We start from the raw sequence: 19,211 nt of genomic DNA on the forward strand, positions 1-19,211 counted from the left end.
TCTAGAAAACAGTTTGTTCTCTATCATCCTTGATTTTTCTAGAGTCCACTTTTTCGGATCTAAATACTGGGTTAAAGAGTAAGAATTTCGAAATTTTAAATAGCTCTAAATGGTATTCCACCTAGTTATTACATGAGTTTTACAAGGTGTGATAGGACAAGGAGGTGGTTCGCTTCATTCGATATATTCCATCAGCTGCGCCAGCGCCTGAATTCAATCAATAAATCAATAATATTACAAATAACTGTAATTAATACTTCATACCAGTTCATGTTTTATCTGCGGAAGCGTCGATCCGAACTTCATTCAAAAATGTGAATTTCTCAAACAGTGTCTCAAATTGCCATTTAGAACGTTATCAAAATTTTCAAGCCACGATTTTATTAACGCAAGTTTGTAAATGTTGAAGCGTGTAAGTACGAGTACTTACATAAATATACATATCTCTGGGAATGCATGCAGTTCATAAATATTCAAGGCATATGACTTTTCAACAAAATAACATGTTGCAAAGGACTTCAACTTCCTAAAGTCACATGGTGCTTAATCATTTATTTGACTACCTTAAAGCATGTTTTTGTTTATATACCTATGGACATGCCCATATGTAAATATGTACATCCAATTGTTTTCGATCTCAAATTCGATGCTTGTTTCTATAGACATACAGGTGTATGTACATTTAAAAATATATATATATATATTTAGGCATTTGGTGCGTGTGCAACTTTTCGAATACATGTGTTCATAAGTACATACATATGTATATATGCATATTATGTACCGAGATACTAGCACAGTATCGGACATAGAATTGTAGACAGTAAAATATTTGTTTTAATGTTTTGGTACGACTCTCAAGAAAAAAGCTGAGTAAACTAAGTAAAAAAATATACAAATATAAAATTATATACGGAATCACACGGAAAGTTTGAAAAGTATGCTAATAAACAATTGGTTTACTATTTTGTTGAGCCTCTATGTTTCAGATCTAGTTTATCTTTTTTTTATACCCGGTACTCGAAGAGTAAATAGGGTATATTGTATTTGTGCGAAAAACGGTTGTATGTAACGCACAGAAGGAAACGTTTCCGACCCCACAAAGTATATATATTTTTGATCAGCATCAATAGCCGAGTCGATTGAGCCATGTCTGTCTGTCCGTCCGTCCGTCTGTCCGTCTTGTTTGTCGGCTAGGTCTCAGAGACTATAAGAGCTAGAGCCACAAAATGTTGCCTCTAGACTGCTGTATGCTCACACTGAAACTATCGTAAAAGGGTGAAAACCTCCCAAATCTACAATTTTGAAGATAAAAGATCCGATTGGATCATTATTATAGCCACAATGAAGAAATTAATTTCTAGTGGCTTAACCCAGCCCGTACCGCAGCTCATATTTGTTTTTTTCACATTCTCTCATTCACACTCTGCTTCTGCAGTGTGCGGCCTCTGCCTCTCGCGTTCCTCTGCCTCTGTCGGGACTCTGCAGTGTGTGGCTCTAGGAAAGGGGGGCGAGCTAAAGGAGCGTGTTGGTGTGGGAAGTGTTGTAGATGTCGATGACAGATGAAGAATAAACGTTAAATTTGACAAAAAACCGCTAAAGTACAGATGTAGTACTCAGTGCCGGGTATAAAAGTTGTGGCGGGTAAAAAGCGTCCCCACGTCCCTTCTCGTTTTTTAATAATTTTTTTAATTCAGATGAAATTGAAAGGTATATAGATATGTATGAGGGGCTAAAGATTCTGTATCGTATTAATACCAGGTAAATTTCTCGGCTAGTCAAGGTCACATCCACAAAAAAAATCGTTTTAGATATCAACCTTTTTAAGTATTTAATATCTAATGCCGATTTAAATAGTTTCTTCTAATTTGGGTAGTCTTATCTTTTTTATATGAAAACGAGCTGAGTTGACATATTTCACTGTTCGCTACTATACATATATGTATGTATATATTACCGCAATCAATCTATATCTTGTACAATCCATATAAAACTATACATATCCAAATTATGTGTACATCTGTAAATATATTTAAAAATGCTCATTGGGCCAGAATAGATCGCTTTCGACCCTATCCCTATACTTTCTTGACCATCATTAACAAATATCCAAATTGATACATACATACTTATGAGTATATGTTCATACATACATATATCCATTATCCGCCTCAGTGAACACCGACAAGAATGTTATGACAAGAGCACCAAAATTTGCATGCTTTGTGGGATGGCCTATGTACAGTTATTGTAAAAAAAAATTGCTACTATCTAACATTTGTTTCACTTTGCTGTGATATAAAGTAGGTAAACATGTCTTCTTACTACTGTAGTGAATTTTCCGAAAATGTCAACAAAAAGGAAGCACTTTTTGTACCCGGTACTCGAAGAGTAAATGCGGTATGTTGCGTTATTCTCACAAATACAATATACCCTATTTACTCTTCGAGTACCGGGTATAAAAATCTAGGTTTGTTTTGAAGCGTAAAAACGCTGTTTCATAGTGCGATTTAACTTGAATAGATTGAGCCGATTCCGTGGGCGTTATTCAGAAATCTAACAAAAGAAAAACAAATTAGCAACACCTATCTAAAAAGGAATACATTCACACAGGCATATCTTATAACGGGAAGGGACGTATGAGACGCTTCTTTCGCGTAACAACTTTATACCCGGTACTCAGTACTACATCTGTACCTTTGCCGTTTTTTTTTATTTTACATATTTTCTTCTTGTCATTTACATCTACATCACTTCTCACGCCAACACGCTGTTTTAGCTCGCCCCCTACCCTAGAGCCGCACACTACACAAAGCAGAGTGTGGATGAGAGAAGTTTTTAGTTTTCTTTTATGTTCAAAATGGTGGCTGTGAGAGATTTGAGCCCTTTGTGGCGTCGGAAAGGGGCGGGGCTTATTTTTTCAAATATACATGTAACAGTGGGAGCATACAGAAGTCTGCATGCAAAACTTGGTTGTCCTATCTCTTATGGTCACTGAGTACTGGGCGCGCATAAGGACGGACAGACATGGCTCAATCGACTCGGCTATTGATGCTGATCAAGAATATATATACTTTATGGGGTCGGAAACGTTTCCTTCTGTGCGTTACATACAACCGTTGTTCACACAAATACAATATACCATATACTCTTCGAGTACCGGGTATAAAAATCTAAGGATCAGAAAAGTTAGACAGAGAAACAATCATCATCGACTGTAAGGGCGAGGTAAGCTTTTGAACTTTTTTTTTTGTAAACATAACACAATTTGGAACACTTGTTAGATTTAGTGGAGTTTTTGATCCTGAGTAAATCCTTTTCTTTTAAATTTTTTTTTATTTTAAAGTCTCCAAAATTTTAAATTCGTTAAATTGCAACTTAACATATTTTATTAACAAACGATCACTAAAACTATCAAAATTTCAATCGCATAATCATTACAGCCGGAATAAAGCCAACAAGAATCTGTTTTTAAAAGTTCTACAAACGCCATTCCGTAGGGAATGGCCATATCTATCAGATCACCAAATTGGGATCCGATTGGATCATTATTATAGCCACAATGAAGAAATTAATTTACAGTGGCTAAACCCACCCTGTCCCGCAGCATTTGTTGTTCTTTTATAATTTTCTCATTCACACTCTGCTTCTGCTTCACTCGTCCCCTGCCTCTGCTGTCCCTCTGCCTCTGCAGACTTTTAACCCACCCTGTCCCGCAGCTTATATTTGTTTTTGTTTTTCACGTTCTCTCATTCACACTCTGCTTCGGCCTCTGCCTCTGCCTCGAGTCTGCAGTGTGTGGGTCTAGGGAAGCCCGGCAAGCTACAGGAGCGTGTTGGTGTGTGAGTTGTAGATGTAGATGAAAAAATTTAAAATTTGAGAAAACACCGCTAAGGTGCAGATGTAGTACTGAGTGCCGGGTATAAAAGTTGTGACGCGTAAGAAGCGTCTCACACGTCCCTTCTCGTTATACCTTTTTTTGCCAGGTAGAGTACGTCGTAGAGTACACACTGCTCTCGCCATCTGCCTATAAATGAAAATAAACCCCATATAACAGGAGTAACAGCGATGGGGAAATCCACACATATATATGAAGTATATGAAGATAACTCAGTTGCTGAGCATAATCAAAATATTTTGTATTCATTTTACCATAACTTTTATATTAGTTTAGTATTCAGTATTGTTGGGAGTTTCAGCAAGGTCACCTTTTAATTTTAAAAACAAAATTTAAAAAAAATGGATTTTCGTGTACTTTTATAAATTTGTTTTCTTGCGAAAAAAAACCGCCACTGAAAAGATATTATGTTGACACATACAAGAGAAAGAATTTAAAAAAGCCAGACCTCGTATGTATTTATACTGTGTACATTCAAAGTATAGCATATAGCACCGCAACGCAATCAGTTGAATATAACCTTTGGCTTAGACTGCTCAGACTTTTATAAGACTTAAAAAACAACCTTTAATGCTTGTAGAAATATATTCGTGCCGCTTCTACCGATAAGATGAAATCATTGCTTTTTTTTTTTAATTTTACGACAAGTCTGACGAAATCTGTTGACGACAACTATGAGCCACGCTTGCACACATTGACGGTAGACTAGACAGTTCGGTTATATTGAAAAGAAAACTTAATTTTGTTGAAGTGATGCCACTATTTGGAAAGAAGGACTCCGGCAAAAAGGCCAAGTCAAAGGAAATGAAGGAGTTAAACAAACAAGTCTCAATTGAGGAGAAGTACAATCTGCATGGTCTTTTGGGCACGTAAGTAACATAATTTTTTCATTCACAACGTTACTGTTAATAATTGTTATATTTGTGAATCATCGTCATCGTCTTCCCAACCTTAGCGGAGCCTTTTCCGAAGTGCGATTGGCAGAGAGTAAGGATACTCCAGGCGATCATTTTGCTGTTAAAATAATCGACAAGAAAGCACTCAAGGGAAAGGAAGAATCTCTTGAAAATGAAATACGTGTCCTAAGAAGGTAAGTCGCAGATTAGATAAAGTTGTTAAATCGTTAGTCAAGTGTCCATCAATCCAGTATTCCCCAATAACACTTTTAGAGTACATATGCATACTTACATACATATGTATGTCTGTACTTGTGTGTCATTTGATGTAACGAGAGCCTACATTCGTTTGTAAACCTTGCCTTGCTACAATGTTTTCAAGATTTATGACTGAAGCTTAAATTTGTAACTTTGGTAGTCGAATTGAACCATTTCGGATACAATGTCTAAGCGCTTAGGTTCATTTATTCTTTTTTATGCATTAAAGTATCATTGATTTTGTAACTCTCCGCTATATAGAAACTCCATTGTCTGTAGGATACTTAATGGATATAAGCCAGCAAATATTCGTAAATTTGAGTTTCTTCGCTTAGTTGTATTATTTTTATTATTTTAAACACTTTCTGGTTGTTTGCTTAATTTGTTTTCTTTTCATGTAGGTTCAGTGCAAATCATTTCGATGCCAACTGTCCGAACGGAACGCGGTGAGTTCATACCCCTGATCCCACACTGAACTATGCCTAAGTGAGTTTGGGCAAGAGAATTGGCAAGAAGATGAATATATAATTTAATGGAATTCGGGGGAATATCAATATTGATTCACACTTCGAATTAATTTTAATGCTTGCGTGCTTATTAAATGCACCGCATTCAATACATGAAGCACAAACTAAAAATACGACTTTACGTCCCTTCCATATGAATGCACATCCATAAAAAGTTTCTTAAATATATTTCTAGATTAACTCATCCCAACATTGTGCAACTTCTGGAAACTTATGAGGACAAGTCGAAGGTGTACCTAGTTATGGAGTTGTATGTTTTTAATATCCATAACCCAGCTTAATTAAATATACATTATAAACTTGCACTTTCTTTAGGGTGACAGGCGGTGAGCTCTTTGATCGCATTGTGGAAAAAGGTTCGTATACCGAAAAGGATGCCTCTCATCTTATACGACAGATTCTTGAGGCGGTAGATTATATGCATGAACAGGGAGTTGTTCATCGGGATCTTAAGGTAATAATCATACACTGGTCCCATATTAAATTTTCAATCTAATTTTACGGGGTATATTGTATTTGTGTAATCGTTTCAGACCCCATAAAGATTATATATTCTTGATCAGTACAAATAGCCGGGAAGATATAGCCACCTCTTCTGTCCTTACGTTCGTCCGTCGTGTTTGAGACCTGTTTCTCAAAAACTATTAAATATATCAGTTTCTTAGAGAATATCCAAATATTTTAGACCCAAATTAGGGTTAGATTGTTATAGCCAAAATGAAGAAATTATTTACAGTGTCTACCGCCCAACCCCGCCCAATCAGCCATCCAATGCTTGATCATTTTCTCTCATTCGCTTTGGGGGAGGGGGGTGAGCGCTAAAAGGTCTTTTGGGTGTGAGAAGTGATGTAGATAATAGATGTACGAAATATGTAAAATGTAAAAGTCGAAAAATCCATAAGGTTACATATGTATGTATGTATGTACACATGTTGATGGTATATATAGATGTGTGTTTCCCACAACGGCTTCTTCGCTGTACCCGGTACTCGAAGTGTAAATTGGGTAAATTGTATATGTAGTCGAAAAATGTAATATATATAATATAATATAATATAAAGTATATTAAGTATTCTTGATCAGTATCAATAGCCGAATTGATATAGCTTTGTCTGTATATCCGTCCCACCGGCCGTCTGTCCGTCCTGGTGAGCGCCTAATACTTAGAGGAAAACAGAGACAGAGCAACCAAGTTTTGCATCCATACTTATGTGTGCTCACTCTGTTACAAGGGTATTTAAAAATTTCGCCACGCCCTCTTGCGCCCCCACAAAGGGCGAACAATAAAAACGCAGATCCCCGAATTAAGATCTGGGGCCTTCCCCACCCCAACCATCAAGTCTGAATATTCCTGTTCAGCCTCTCTCGCGCTCGCACCCTCAGCCTTATTCAGTGTGCTTCACTGGGGGAGGGTGGCGGAGAAACTATGTAGACAGATGTAGAATAGGCTTAATGTAAAATGTAAAATACGAACAAAAAATCACTAAGGTACAGACATTCTGACTGAGAATTCTGATCGGGAATAAAATAGTAGTAAAATAGAGTAAATAGGGTAGATTGTATTTATGCACAAACGTATGTATGTAACGCACAGAAGGAAACGTTTCCGACCCCACAAAGTATATATATTCTTGATCAGCATCAATAGCCGAGTCGATCTATCCGTGTCGGTTTGTCGGCTAGTTCTCAGAGACTATAAGATTTAAAGCCACCAAATGTTGGCTCCAGACTGCTGTATGCTCACACTGTTACAAGTGTATTTCAAAAATGAGCCCCGCCCCCTTCCGTCACCACCAAGGGCGAAAATTTCCCACAACCACATTTTGAAGATACAAGAAAACTAAAAACGCCATTTCTTAGGGAAAGACTTTATCTAGCAGATACCCGATCAGATTGGATCTTTATTATAGCCAGAATGAAGAAATTTATCTGCAGTGGCCAAACCCAACCCGTCCAGAAGTTTTTATACCCGGTACTCGAAAAGTAAATAGGGTATATTTTATTTGTGCGAATAACAGTAGTACGTAACGCACAGAAGGAAACGTTTTCGACCCCATAAAGTATATATAGTCTTAGTCAGCATCAATAGACGAGTAGATAGAGCCATGTCTGTCTGTCCGTCCGTCCGCCTGTCCGTCTTGTTTGTCGGCTAGTTATCAGACACTATAAGAGCTAGAACCGCCAAATTTTGGCTCCAGACTGCTGTATGCTCACACTGAATCCAGTGTATTTCCAAAATTAGCCCCACCCCCGCAAAAAAGCGAAAACCTCGTAAACCTACAGTTTTGAAGATAAAAGAAAAATACGCCATTCCGTAGGGAATGACCATATCTACCAGATCACCAAATTGGGATCCGATTGGATCATTATAGCCAGAATGAAGAAATTAATTTGCAGTGGCTAAACCCACCCTGTCCAGCAGCTTTTGTTCTTTTTTCACATTCTCTCATTCACACTCTGCTTCTGCGCCATGGGGGCGAGCTAAAGGAGCGTGTTGGCGTGAGAAGTGTTGTAGATGTAGATGGCAGACGAAGAAAAATGTAAAATTTTAAAGAAAGAACCGCGTAGGTATTTAGTACTACCGAGTACCGAAAGTTGTGACGCGTAAGAAGCGTCTCACGCGTCCCTTCTCGTTTTTCTTTATTTACGAGCTCTCCTGTTCACATTATCCACATAAAATACTAGTTTTAGTTGCTCCTCTATATTTAATACTTTACCTACACTCGTTCTACCTTTAAGAAGAAAATTCGTTTGCCATTAGATCTGCTCAAAATAGATTTTGCAATTTCAGCCGGAAAATTTGCTTTACTACAGTCCTGAAGACGACAGCAAAATAATGATCAGCGATTTTGGTCTATCGAAAATGGAGGATTCTGGCATTATGGCTACAGCATGTGGAACCCCGGGATATGTTGCCCCAGAAGTGCTGGCTCAAAAGCCTTATGGAAAGGCCGTTGACGTATGGAGTATTGGAGTAATATCATACATTCTCTTGTGTGGGTATCCCCCGTTTTATGATGAAAATGATGCCAATCTTTTCGCTCAAATCTTAAAAGGTTATCTTCAATGAATGAAATAATTACATTTAAACAGCCTTACTAATATACATTAAACTGTAGGCGATTTCGAATTCGATTCCCCTTACTGGGACGAGATAAGCGAGTCAGCAAAGCAGTTTATTAAAAACTTAATGTGCGTCACCGTTGAAAAGCGATTTACTTGCAAGCAAGCCTTGGGTCATCCTTGGTAAGTTTTAGCACCATAATATAAGTTTACAATCAGCACGCTTCTTTGTTTATTGCGAAAAATGTTGTAAAATTTCTTCAAAAAATGTTAGTCCATGCGTCAAAATAACTATTTTGTTTTTCGATAATAAAGGATATCTGGAAATGAGGCCAGTAGCAAGAACATTCACGGAACTGTTTCTGAGCAACTAAAGAAGAATTTTGCTAAGTCACGTTGGAAGGTGAGTTCAGCTACATAGCCAATCCCAATCCCTTTGACTCTCACACATTTTTGTATTCTTATACTAGCAAGCGTACTATGCGGCAACAGTGATCCGACAAATGCAGCGAATGGCACTTAGCAGCAATAGCAGTGCTGCAGCTGATGCCGCTAACAATGGCGATAGCCGAAATAACTCTTCAAATCCAATAACAGCCATTGTGCCGTCTGTGTCAGCATCACAAACAACACATTGTAAGATAACGAGCTCCAATGAGCCAACACCGCAAAAACAAAACCAGGAAGGCCGGGACATGAACAATCACCAAAAAACAAGTAAACCGAATTAAGGTTCAAGATTAAAGCCAGGCTAGCGTATGCTTAATCTTATTGCACAACCATAGCCGTCGTCCTCTGCGCTAACGTTACGATGCGACAGATTAACACAGTAATATTAAGCCATAGGAATTATGCCACACATATGTACATATGTGTAGAATGGATAGTTAGATTGTTTTTGTATTGCGATAAATGATGATCAGTTTGAACAGATGCTATTGAGAAACCAAATTAGAATACAACAATTTTTGCCAATTTAATCAAAACGTTAAAAACTGTAATCAGCAATTACATATACAATGTATACGTATGTATGTACTTGCATTTCAGTAATGTAAGTCTCTATACTGGCAATGTTTAAAGTGAAATAAAGCACTAAGTAATGCATATTTCTCTCTGAATACCAAGATAAACTAAACTTGCTAATATTGAGTGCAATCTAAATGCAACTAAAGCTTAATTTTTTTTAAATGTTTCAATAACGTTTCAAGATAAATTCCTGCACTTCATGATTTCATCTCATCTGTACGGTGAAAAAGAAAATCCCTTAAATGCAGTCCACTCATGCTAAATATATACATATAAATACATACTTTAATACATATGTATATATGTTTAAAAAATATCTGGTATAGAGAAGACTTGTCTACTGCTCCGAAGACCCTAATTCAGGGCTCGGCACAGGCCGAGTGATTCGTACCAATACCAATGTATTTCGGGGTTCCGTTCTGCGTGCTGTCTACGCACACAAACGCAAAAACGAAGCGCGGTGCATGCGTGCCGAGCCCTGCTATAATCAATCAACGCCATAGCATAGGGAAATATCACTATGTTTGCCAAGTAATTGCACCCGGTACTCGAAGCGTAAATAGGGAATATTGTATTTGTGCACAAAGTGAATATATGTAACGCACAGAAGGAAATATATTCTTTATCAGCATCAATAGCCGAGTCGATATAGCCATGACAGTCCGTCCGTCTTGTTGAGCGCCTGGATCACAGAGACTATTAAAACTAGAGTCACCAAATTTTGCATCTGGCTGTATGCTCACACTGTGTATTGAAAAAATGAGCCCCGCCCCTACAAAGGGTGAAAATCTCCCACAGCCACAATTTTGAAGATACAAGAAAACTAAAAACGCAATTTCTTAGGGAAGGACTATATCTATCAGATCACCTATCGATTGGATCATTAACCAAACCCACCCCGTCCAGAACTTTTTTTATTTTTGGCACATTCTCACATTCACACTCTGCTTCGTGTGGTGTGCGGCTCTAGGGGAGGGGGGCGAACTTAATGAGCGTGTTGGCGTGAGAAGTGATGTGATGTAGATGTAGATGACAGATGAAGGAAAAATTTAAAATTAGAAGAAAAAAAACGATACGGTACATATGTAGTACTAAGTACCGGTTATAAAAGATGTGACGCTTAAGAAGCGTTTCACACGTTGTTTTTGTCAATGGCAACACTTTTTATTAAAGACTTTTTAAAAACTGGTAAGTGTTTGTAAGGTTTTTTTTTAGTGGTAGCGCTTGTTTTGTTGACCGTTTTTAGCCCAGCAGTCTTTCCTAAGATTTTGTTAAGCAATACCTTAAACGAAGCCGAATGAATGAACCCATATAACGAACTTAAGACCCAGGATATAATTTTTGCTCGACTTTTCCTGAGTTTTTGAAGTCGATATTTCGTTTAAGATTCAGCACAGATAATCAGTTTTGCATTTTAAAGACTAATATTTCCCAGACGGTAAACTAAAAGCACTAAAAGTGTTTGGGTTTAATTTTTAGCTACATCAATTAGCTTTTCAGAATGGGAGTGCCCCTTACAACCAGACCTACGATATTTAAGTTATGTGAAAAAACGAACCTCTACCTCTGCAAAAAGAAATAAACAAATACCAGTTTTTTTTAATTCTGCCATAGAAAACAAAAGTTCGATTTTGTCGACAAGTATTATTAATACTTGAGATATTCGATATTGTTGAAAATAATTTAGCGATATACAAACATTACATGCATATTCTTATGTACATATACATATGTATTTATATGCACTTAATGATGATTAAATATTCTTATTGAGCACAAAGGCAGTCTTAAAAGCCGCTTTTCCTTTAATGCATCCTCCAGCTTAATTTTGTGATGTTGCCAGCTCAATGGTACATATTATATGTTACAATGCTTAGAATAGGTTGTTGGAGTTTTCATATCATGAACAGCGAGTTTGTGTTGTGCTGCTTTGGTTTTACTGGATAGCTAACTTATTCCGATAGGTTGCACTCAGCCTGGTACAAAGCTGTTTAGTTCCAAAACAAGTGCAAATCGATTTCGATGTGCAATTATAATTTGTAAACATCGTCTGTATAACATTTGTACATATGTATACGTAGGCATGTGTATGTATGTACTTATGTTTACATCACATTGTACTCATTTAAATGAAAAATAGCCGGAGAAAGTCTATTGCTTAATTTTGTTCTACATAATTAATCTTTATTGAACATATATGTATACATAAACAATACAATACAACTATTGATTTAATGGGGTGTTTTGAAAATCTAAGGCCAACTAAGTTCCAAGTTACTTTTTCTTGTTTCGCTTCTTTTTCTTCTCTGAGCCATGTACTTTTTTTTTGGTAATGCAAACTCTGCAGAACCAATCGTCATTGTCCTTCGGAGCAACAGTGATTCCAACACAGGTCCTGATGTCGAATATGGTTCGTAAGAAAATTATAGGACAAATGATTACCTATTTTTATTAATTACCAGTGGTACCAAGCGTCGCAGCCATCACATCCAATCATTGCGGAGCCGTCATCAACCTTTCCGCATGCCGGGCAAATCCAGATTCGATTACCTTCGGCGTCAACATACGATGAAGGGCGGTTTAATTCCAAAATTTTTGGAGGACAGTCTGAGAAATTGTTGGGGGAAACAGGCAACAGCCCTGTTCCCAATGGCGTCTCAGCGCTGATTCCCATTACCGAAGTCAAGTTATTCATAAGGGGCTTGGATGCCAACATCAATTGTTGTGGTAACAAAACAGAGCTGGCAGAAAGCGTGGACGAAGCTACAGCACTATTACTTGTATTAGAAATCCAGCCGCCTGAATTAGCAGCAGCAGGATGTCTTGGCAGCATTTGTGCCGGCATGGGAGCCATGGATAAGGTTAAAGGCTTTACCGGGCTGCTGGTCGTGTTAGAGTTGCTTAAAGGCCCTACCGTATTACTGGATATGATTGAAAATGAAGTTTCACCTAAATGTTGAAGTTTTTATATTTCCATTAGTCGCCTTATCATTTGCTAATGGTTCAATGTTGCACTCACATGGCTTCGCCTTGGGTGGTCCAGTAACCAAGGGGGAAAAGCGAGCTAGTTCTGGAGAATCCTCTCGTTCGTGTTCCCTTTTTTTTGGATAGCCCCCCATAGTTAAAAGTTGTACGATTCCTGCATCTTGTGCGTCTATATAATTGTCGGCACACGGTATCGGTGTGGATCTACCACCTAGTTTTAGAGTAAGTTTTGGGACAGGATTTGTGGAAAACTCCAATATGGGTGATGTGTCGTTGGGTGCTTTTGGCGATTGTTTTGGTGATGGTTGGATTGGAATGGATGGCATTAGAGATGGCCCAGAAAAGACTTCGCAACTAGAGCTGAGTTCGTTCGACTTTGGCAGATGATGAATGTTTTGAAAGTCCTCTGCATCTGCCGGGACAAGGGCTATTATCTGAAATTAAGAGCGGAACAGGGGGTGTCTAATCTGTATAGATTATATATAGATCAAGATTTTAATTGTTGTAACGGCTTGAATAGTCTTCAAGTTTCAAATATGAAACGCTCCAAAGTAACTTAAAAAATATTTCAAATTTGGTATAAGTTTACATTTCGCATTCTTAATATATTCTATGAATGTGTATAATGCGATAAGAATCATAATAAATTATGCCCGCTCAATTGTATACTCGTTGCAAGCTAAATTTAGACAAAGAAACCCACCTGCTTGTCCTTCTTCTTTTCCTTCTTCTGTTTCTTGTCGGGCCCTTTGATTTTCTTTTCGCTTTTATGAATAGAACTGCCATTTCTTTCCTTTTCCTTCACTTTATCCTTCTTCTCTTTCTTTTTTTTTACTTTTCCCTCCTTGGGTTTTTTCAGCTTTTTATGGAGCTTACGCATTTTTTGTTCATCTGTTAATTGCCCCTTGGACAATCTGCTTGTTGGCGTGATGGTAATATCCTCGTAGCTCGAAAAGCTAGGCATAAACTGCTGATCCTCGGACACATTCATATGAGCGGAAACCAGGCCGGAAGCAGATGTTGCGCCAGCTGACAAACTTGTGACGGGAACCGTTTGAGATGAATACGCCAATCCGCATTCCAACCGTGACAATGGGATGAGATCCGCGCCGCCAGCCAAGCTAAACTTGTCACCTCCTTTGAAACTGGGCATATTAAATTCTGGGAAACAGGGTGTGTTGCAGGAAGGTGTGTCTGTAGAAGATAACATTTTAACATCCTGATGGCCAAGCTTTGATTGTTTCTTAAACTTCTTGATAGATTCACACGAGTTTGGCGAAATTGAGGGATGAAGTATGTCCTTTGAATGATGTTGAGAATCATCTATAGAAGTAGCTGGTGTTGTTGCATGTGGTAGAAGTTGCGATTGTAACGTGCTCGTTCTGCCAAGGTTCGTCGGGATTATTTGTTTCCTATTTTGTGTTGATTCATCGGAGTCATCTGACACCTCAATCGGATCACCGAGATTGCCGGTAGCCTGTGCAGAGGATTTCGCCTTTGGTTTTGAAACTGCTTCTGTACCAGTGGGCCCAGTGGTAGCTCCAGCTACTGCTCCACCTCCTCCTGCTTTCAACTGCATTACAAATCTGTTTCCTAAGAACAGCCAGTCACAACTCACCTACACTAAACTTCATAGACTCAGGTACCAGGGGAGCAACATTGCAATAGGTTCGCTCCGTCATTGCATCAGTTTGGGCGGAGGGCCCCCTCAGAAACTGTCCGATTGTATCCGTTTCTAGGAAAACAAAAATATAAGTAAACGAATAATTATAATTATTGATTCATCTCGATTGACGTACCACTAGTATCAACAGCGCCTAAACGACAAACTGAATCAGAAGCGGATCCACTTGTTCCTGGGAAAGACATGAATGACCCGCTACTTCCAAACCCCACCAGACCTGCCGCCGCCGGAAATAGTCCTGTCCCACATGGTATCAGACCTGGCCCAGAAGGTATCAGACCTGGTCGTGGCGGAAAATGTAAGAGTGGTAACAAAGGCACGATTCCCGTTTGATTGCTGGGATATAAAGACGAATGTGGCATACCCCCCCCAACCGCCATATATTGGCTAGCACTAGCAACAATAGAACTGGTTTTGGTAACATGTAAAATAGGTTTCGTCGGGGAGGTATTCTCGATGGAGTTACCGCTGTAGCCTATTTCCCTTTCCTTCTCATTTTCGGGTAGGAAAGCGTCATGTCTTGACTTGTATTTTTTGCGTTCCTTCTTCTCTTTCCCCTTGCAATGAGGTACACTACTCAAGTTAAGGGGCTCCGTTGGTATAGGAGGTTCAGGGATCAAACTGGAATTCATCAGCAATGCAGATGAGGGCAAAACGGATAGTGCATTTAAGTGGGTTTGCTTGCCCTTTTTCGTCGATTGAATTGGAGGTAGCGGCTGCGGCTGCGTCTGCGACTCCAGCAGCGCCACAGTGTCAATGAGCTTGGTTTGATTCTTGCCACCTGGTTTTCGTCCTCGTTTCTTTGGCTTTGACGAATCTATGATCATTAGGTCAACATCTGCCTGAGGTGATGGTGCTTCTGGAGTTGGCATTACACCGTAGCTGGGTAGCGTTTGATGACAAACTGATGAAATACTGCTGGTAACATTTATGTGTTCCATACTGAGACCCAGTGATGGCGCTGGTGTTATGGTCGTTCCGGATGGTAAATTAATCAGTGGTGGGTTGCCAGCTGTGCTTTCAAATGGACTTCCAGCAACAGCTAGAGTGCCCGATAGCGCTGAGACCTCAAGCCTTGACGTTTTTGGTTTTGAAATTTTTTTAAAAATATCCAATTTGTTTCGTTCTGGTTCGATGATATGCTTCTTTGTTGCTGATACTCCTGTTTGAGGTCCCTGTGGTCCAGTTGGCTCCGATGCTGTGCTTACTAATGGAAATTTGGCCTGATTCTGCATATGTGCGGCAACAACAACAGTTGTGCGTCTATCGGCATTACTTTTGAGATCAGTTTCTTCGTGACTTTTCGCTACACTTTTTGACGCCACTCCAACATGAGCAGGATCACTGGTGGGTAGGGCAATATCTAGCGGCTTTCTCTCAACCGCAGACTGCAGGCCGTGTCCCTGAACCCGTTTTTGTTTGTGTTTAGCTTGTTTCTTTAATATTTTTTCCATTTGTATCCTTTCCGACGATCCGTCTGGAAATGTTCCCCGATTAACACGCTTCTTTGACTTTTTCAGGTGTAGAACTTGACTGCTCCCGGCCTCATTTTGGCTCCTTGCTAATTTCTGAAACATTTTCATTGCTTTCCGCTGCGCTTTGTCTTGAGCCTTACCACCATGGAAATTCATTTCGGCCTTACTCCTTTCCATGCCGGACAGGTTTGATAAAAAATATTTTTGTTTCTTGATTTTCTTAAAGGCTTTGGCGTTCAACATAACTGCTACCGACGGGTTCGCGTTCTCTTGAGGTGTTACAATTTTGCCCTCTTTCTTACTATTCTTAGCTGTCGGTGGGTTTCGATTCTCGATATGCTGATGGTCTCTTTCATTTAATTTCGATGCGGTTGAATTTAAGTATCGAATTTCTTCAATGACTGATGTATCCGGCTTAGTTGCGGCGGTTTCCAGCGGAGCGATTACTGGCGAGGGTATTGGCGGTGCATGCAGCCCTTTATATTTTTCTATCAATATAAAACGACACACAAATTCAATATAAATTCAGATAATTTACAAGTTCCATAAAGCTTACCAATTATATCAGGTACAAAAGCATCTGGGAGTTTTCCTTCGATACTTGGAGAAATGAAGCCCCCTGTTGTCATTACCACACTACTCATTTCGCGTACTGTCCGTCCATTATCGGGGTCACAGTTTTTACTCGAAGGAAAATTTAGTGGCGTGGACTGCGACTGAGTATCAATTGGTATTTGTGTCCGATTATCTACCATACTGAGCGATTCCAAATCGACTTTCGAGACACTTCCCTGTTGCGGTGTTAGCGTCTTTTCAGACTCAGAGTCCTGAATAGTGTTCATCGCGGTAGACGTTGGTTCACTTGGTTCAGCGTTTGGCTGCATTGGTGGCAAGTACTCAAATATATAGATTGGACGGGTCAGGGTCTCTGCACTTCCAGGCTTTAGAAAATTCATATTCGAAGCTCTTTTGATAGGAAACACAGCAACATCGCGATTAAATTGAACCGGCTCAACATTTTCAATATAGTCCAAAAGTTCTAGAACATTAATGCTAAGACTTTTTAAGGTCAGGCGTGCATCCTGAAGGTTTGGCTCAAGCCGATTTGCTACACCAATAAAAACAATATATAAACTAATACAATGAAGAACCAATGAACAGCGTAACTTCGCTTACCGTGCTCCATCTGTCCATGCAAGTCGCGTCCGAATTCTTGCATAAATTTTATCAAAATGTCCTGCAGCAGTTCTAGTGGTGCACTCAGTGTGCTGCTATATCCAATAGTTTGGGTTACTTGAGCAATAACCATTCGCATTAGATCTGAAGAGTATTTGTCTGCCATTGCTGGGTATGTACGTAGTACATATGTATGTACATAAGTTTATACTGTATTGATACTTGAATTATCTATTGTAAAAGAAATATATGGAAATTTTAGCGCTGGGAACAAGGAGCGTTAAGTTTATAACCACAAAGTTAATAAACACACGATGTTTTATTATAGGAATGCACACTGTGTTTGCTTCAGACATACTCTACACCCCTTAATTAATAATTAATGATTTATGGTTTCCGATAAGGGATATCACCAGTGCAGTGTGACCTCGGAATTATCGATCAAATATACCGTGAGGGCCTCGAAAATATACCGAAATATACTTTTTCATTTTCAAAATATACCGTAAGCATTTTAAATTTATTTATTCCTTAAATATCCTTTAGCCTAGTACTCAGATCAAAAAAAAACTTGCCATATCAAGTCAAAATGTGCCATATATTTTGCCAGCACCAGAGTGTGACCAGAGGTGAAACCCGCATTCCGTGCGGTTACACGTTTGTTGTTTTGTTTGCCTTTTTGAAAATGTGTGAAAATTGAATAAAAGGTTAATAAAACAATGAATGCAAAATGGATCCATGCAGGAGATTATTTTAGTGAGACTGGCGGCTCTTGCATGATCGGAGGAGGAGCACAATCAACGAAATAAGCGACGACATCTTTGATTAAACAGCAGGGCCGTGCCAAGGAATATGTGCGCCCGTGGCAAAGTTGTAAAACAACGCATCCAAGCACCTATTCAAAATTGGATAGTTTTGAGTCCATATCGCAGCCTTCGCCCCTCCACGGCACGATCCTGTGGTTTCCGTTTCTTAGCAGCCCAGCCCGGTCTGTGTATTGGCAACATGAAGCAACTGGCCTTCATATAAGTTAAACAAATTAAAAATCCAATTAAATTCAATATAATCTCATTAATCTATAATAATTTTTTCCTTTTTTTTTGCCGCTTGATGGCCTTAAGCTCGTTTAGAAGCATGGTGGTCATATATTTTTCAACTTCAGCGGCATTGTTGCCTCCATGTTATTGAGACTTTACTCTCTCTTTGCTAGGTACCCTTTCGAACTATAGAACAGATCTATATGTGTCGAGCTGCAACATACCAACGAATGCCACACAAATACATCAATACCACAAAATATTATCGACTGACTGTCTAGATTTAATCGGCCTAATTTAATACTGCCTGCCTGTAGTGTTCTACACGCACTAATACTTGTAGTTGCGACGTTGGCAGAGGCCTGGGACTTCGCGACGTACATTCTGCGGTGACGTTTCGCTTGGCTCAAATTAACAATATATTTGGTAAGTGCCGTACAGCCGCTAGAAAGTAGCTGATGCGCGCAAAAATTTCTTATCGGTTCCATACGAATATCATCCCTGATTTTTTTAGCGGCCCCTTTTTCTCGATCTGTGTACTAGGCTTTAAGACTAAAAATATTTGTATATACTTTCTTAGCTTGCTAGTAGTATTAAAGAAATTGTCAAAATCGGGGAGTATGATTTTCCTCGGTGTATTTATGGTATACTTTAAAACTGAGCAGGGGTATACTTGGCAATATTTTGGAGGGCTAGACAACATATTTTATCTTTAAATAATCATTGGAAAACTTTTGAGACAAAAAATAATTAATCGATGTTTACACCAAAACCAAAGAATCGATTTTTTCCCAGCTCCATTGTTTAGTATATAAGTATACAAGAATTCGGTTTTGGTAATAAATAATAATTTCAACAATATTTATTTCAACCTTTAATGTGACCAATAAGCGTATCGAAGAATTGAGAAGTTCCGTCTGCTTGAGTGCTTGTCTGCAACGCAACATAGTACATATGTACGTGCGTAAGCACACATATTATTCGTACACCATGATGATGGTACTGCGTACGGTCAACGAAAACAGAAAAAGTTAATTTTGTATCAAACTCCAGTTAAAAAAAAACACAGGTGAAACACTTGGCGTATGCATTTAGCTACATTTAGCTCAAAAATATGTCTTAGATGGACTCACTAGTCAAATCACATTCTCTAGAAATGAATCTGGCCATGGGTTTCTCCAAA

General features: G+C 38.8%; 2 protein-coding genes across 7 annotated transcripts; one reads left to right on the forward strand and one right to left on the reverse strand.

Moving 5' to 3' along the window:
• Positions 1-217: 217 nt before the first annotated feature.
• On the forward strand, positions 218-9,622 carry LOC117590656 (calcium/calmodulin-dependent protein kinase type 1). Of its 3 annotated transcripts, none has more exons than XM_034283504.1 (10): positions 219-412; positions 4,547-4,767; positions 4,854-4,988; positions 5,454-5,498; positions 5,755-5,829; positions 5,895-6,033; positions 8,371-8,635; positions 8,699-8,825; positions 8,958-9,045; positions 9,113-9,622. In XM_034283504.1, exons 2-10 carry the CDS (start codon positions 4,652-4,654, stop codon positions 9,371-9,373), a joined length of 1,251 nt encoding a protein of 416 aa, XP_034139395.1. In that variant the 5' UTR covers positions 219-412; positions 4,547-4,651; the 3' UTR covers positions 9,374-9,622. The 3 variants fall into 3 exon arrangements, with proteins under 3 accessions (XP_034139397.1, XP_034139395.1, XP_034139396.1); XM_034283505.1 differs by having other exon boundaries at positions 219-411; positions 4,532-4,767; XM_034283506.1 differs by lacking the exon at positions 5,454-5,498 and having other exon boundaries at positions 218-412.
• A 2,199-nt stretch (positions 9,623-11,821) lies between these two features.
• On the reverse strand, positions 11,822-17,401 carry LOC117590653 (transcription initiation factor TFIID subunit 3). 4 transcript variants are annotated; one of them, XM_034283499.1, is made up of 8 exons: positions 16,992-17,401; positions 16,372-16,923; positions 14,456-16,303; positions 14,275-14,385; positions 13,360-14,222; positions 12,691-13,090; positions 12,131-12,620; positions 11,822-12,066 (listed from the first exon to the last, which is right to left on the reverse strand). In XM_034283499.1, the coding sequence occupies exons 1-8, from the start codon at positions 17,155-17,157 to the stop codon at positions 11,946-11,948; spliced, it is 4,551 nt and encodes a 1,516-aa protein (XP_034139390.1). In that variant the 5' UTR covers positions 17,158-17,401; the 3' UTR covers positions 11,822-11,945. The 4 variants fall into 4 exon arrangements, with proteins under 4 accessions (XP_034139390.1, XP_034139388.1, XP_034139391.1 ...); XM_034283497.1 differs by having other exon boundaries at positions 14,275-14,391; XM_034283500.1 differs by having other exon boundaries at positions 13,360-14,219; positions 16,992-17,400.
• Positions 17,402-19,211: the final 1,810 nt, after the last annotated feature.

Source organism: Drosophila guanche, unplaced genomic scaffold, assembly GCF_900245975.1.
Source record: "Drosophila guanche unplaced genomic scaffold, DGUA_6, whole genome shotgun sequence".
Classification (NCBI taxonomy): domain Eukaryota; kingdom Metazoa; phylum Arthropoda; class Insecta; order Diptera; family Drosophilidae; genus Drosophila; species Drosophila guanche.

Bases quoted from the DNA above. Each gene is read 5' to 3' on its own strand.
- LOC117590656 (XM_034283504.1), top strand. From the start codon at position 4,652: ATGCCACTATTTGGAAAGAAGGACTCCGGCAAAAAGGCCAAGTCAAAG. The intron at 6,034-8,370 runs GTAATAATCATA...TTGCAATTTCAG, and splicing joins TTGTTCATCGGGATCTTAAG to CCGGAAAATTTGCTTTACTA. The intron at 8,826-8,957 runs GTAAGTTTTAGC...TCGATAATAAAG, and splicing joins CAAGCCTTGGGTCATCCTTG to GATATCTGGAAATGAGGCCA.
- LOC117590653 (XM_034283497.1), bottom strand. From the start codon at position 17,157: ATGGCAGACAAATACTCTTCAGATCTAATGCGAATGGTTATTGCTCAA. The intron at 12,621-12,690 runs GTGAGTGCAACA...TTCAACATTTAG, and splicing joins ACCACCCAAGGCGAAGCCAT to GTGAAACTTCATTTTCAATC. The intron at 12,067-12,130 runs GTAATTAATAAA...ATTCGACATCAG, and splicing joins TGCGACGCTTGGTACCACTG to GACCTGTGTTGGAATCACTG.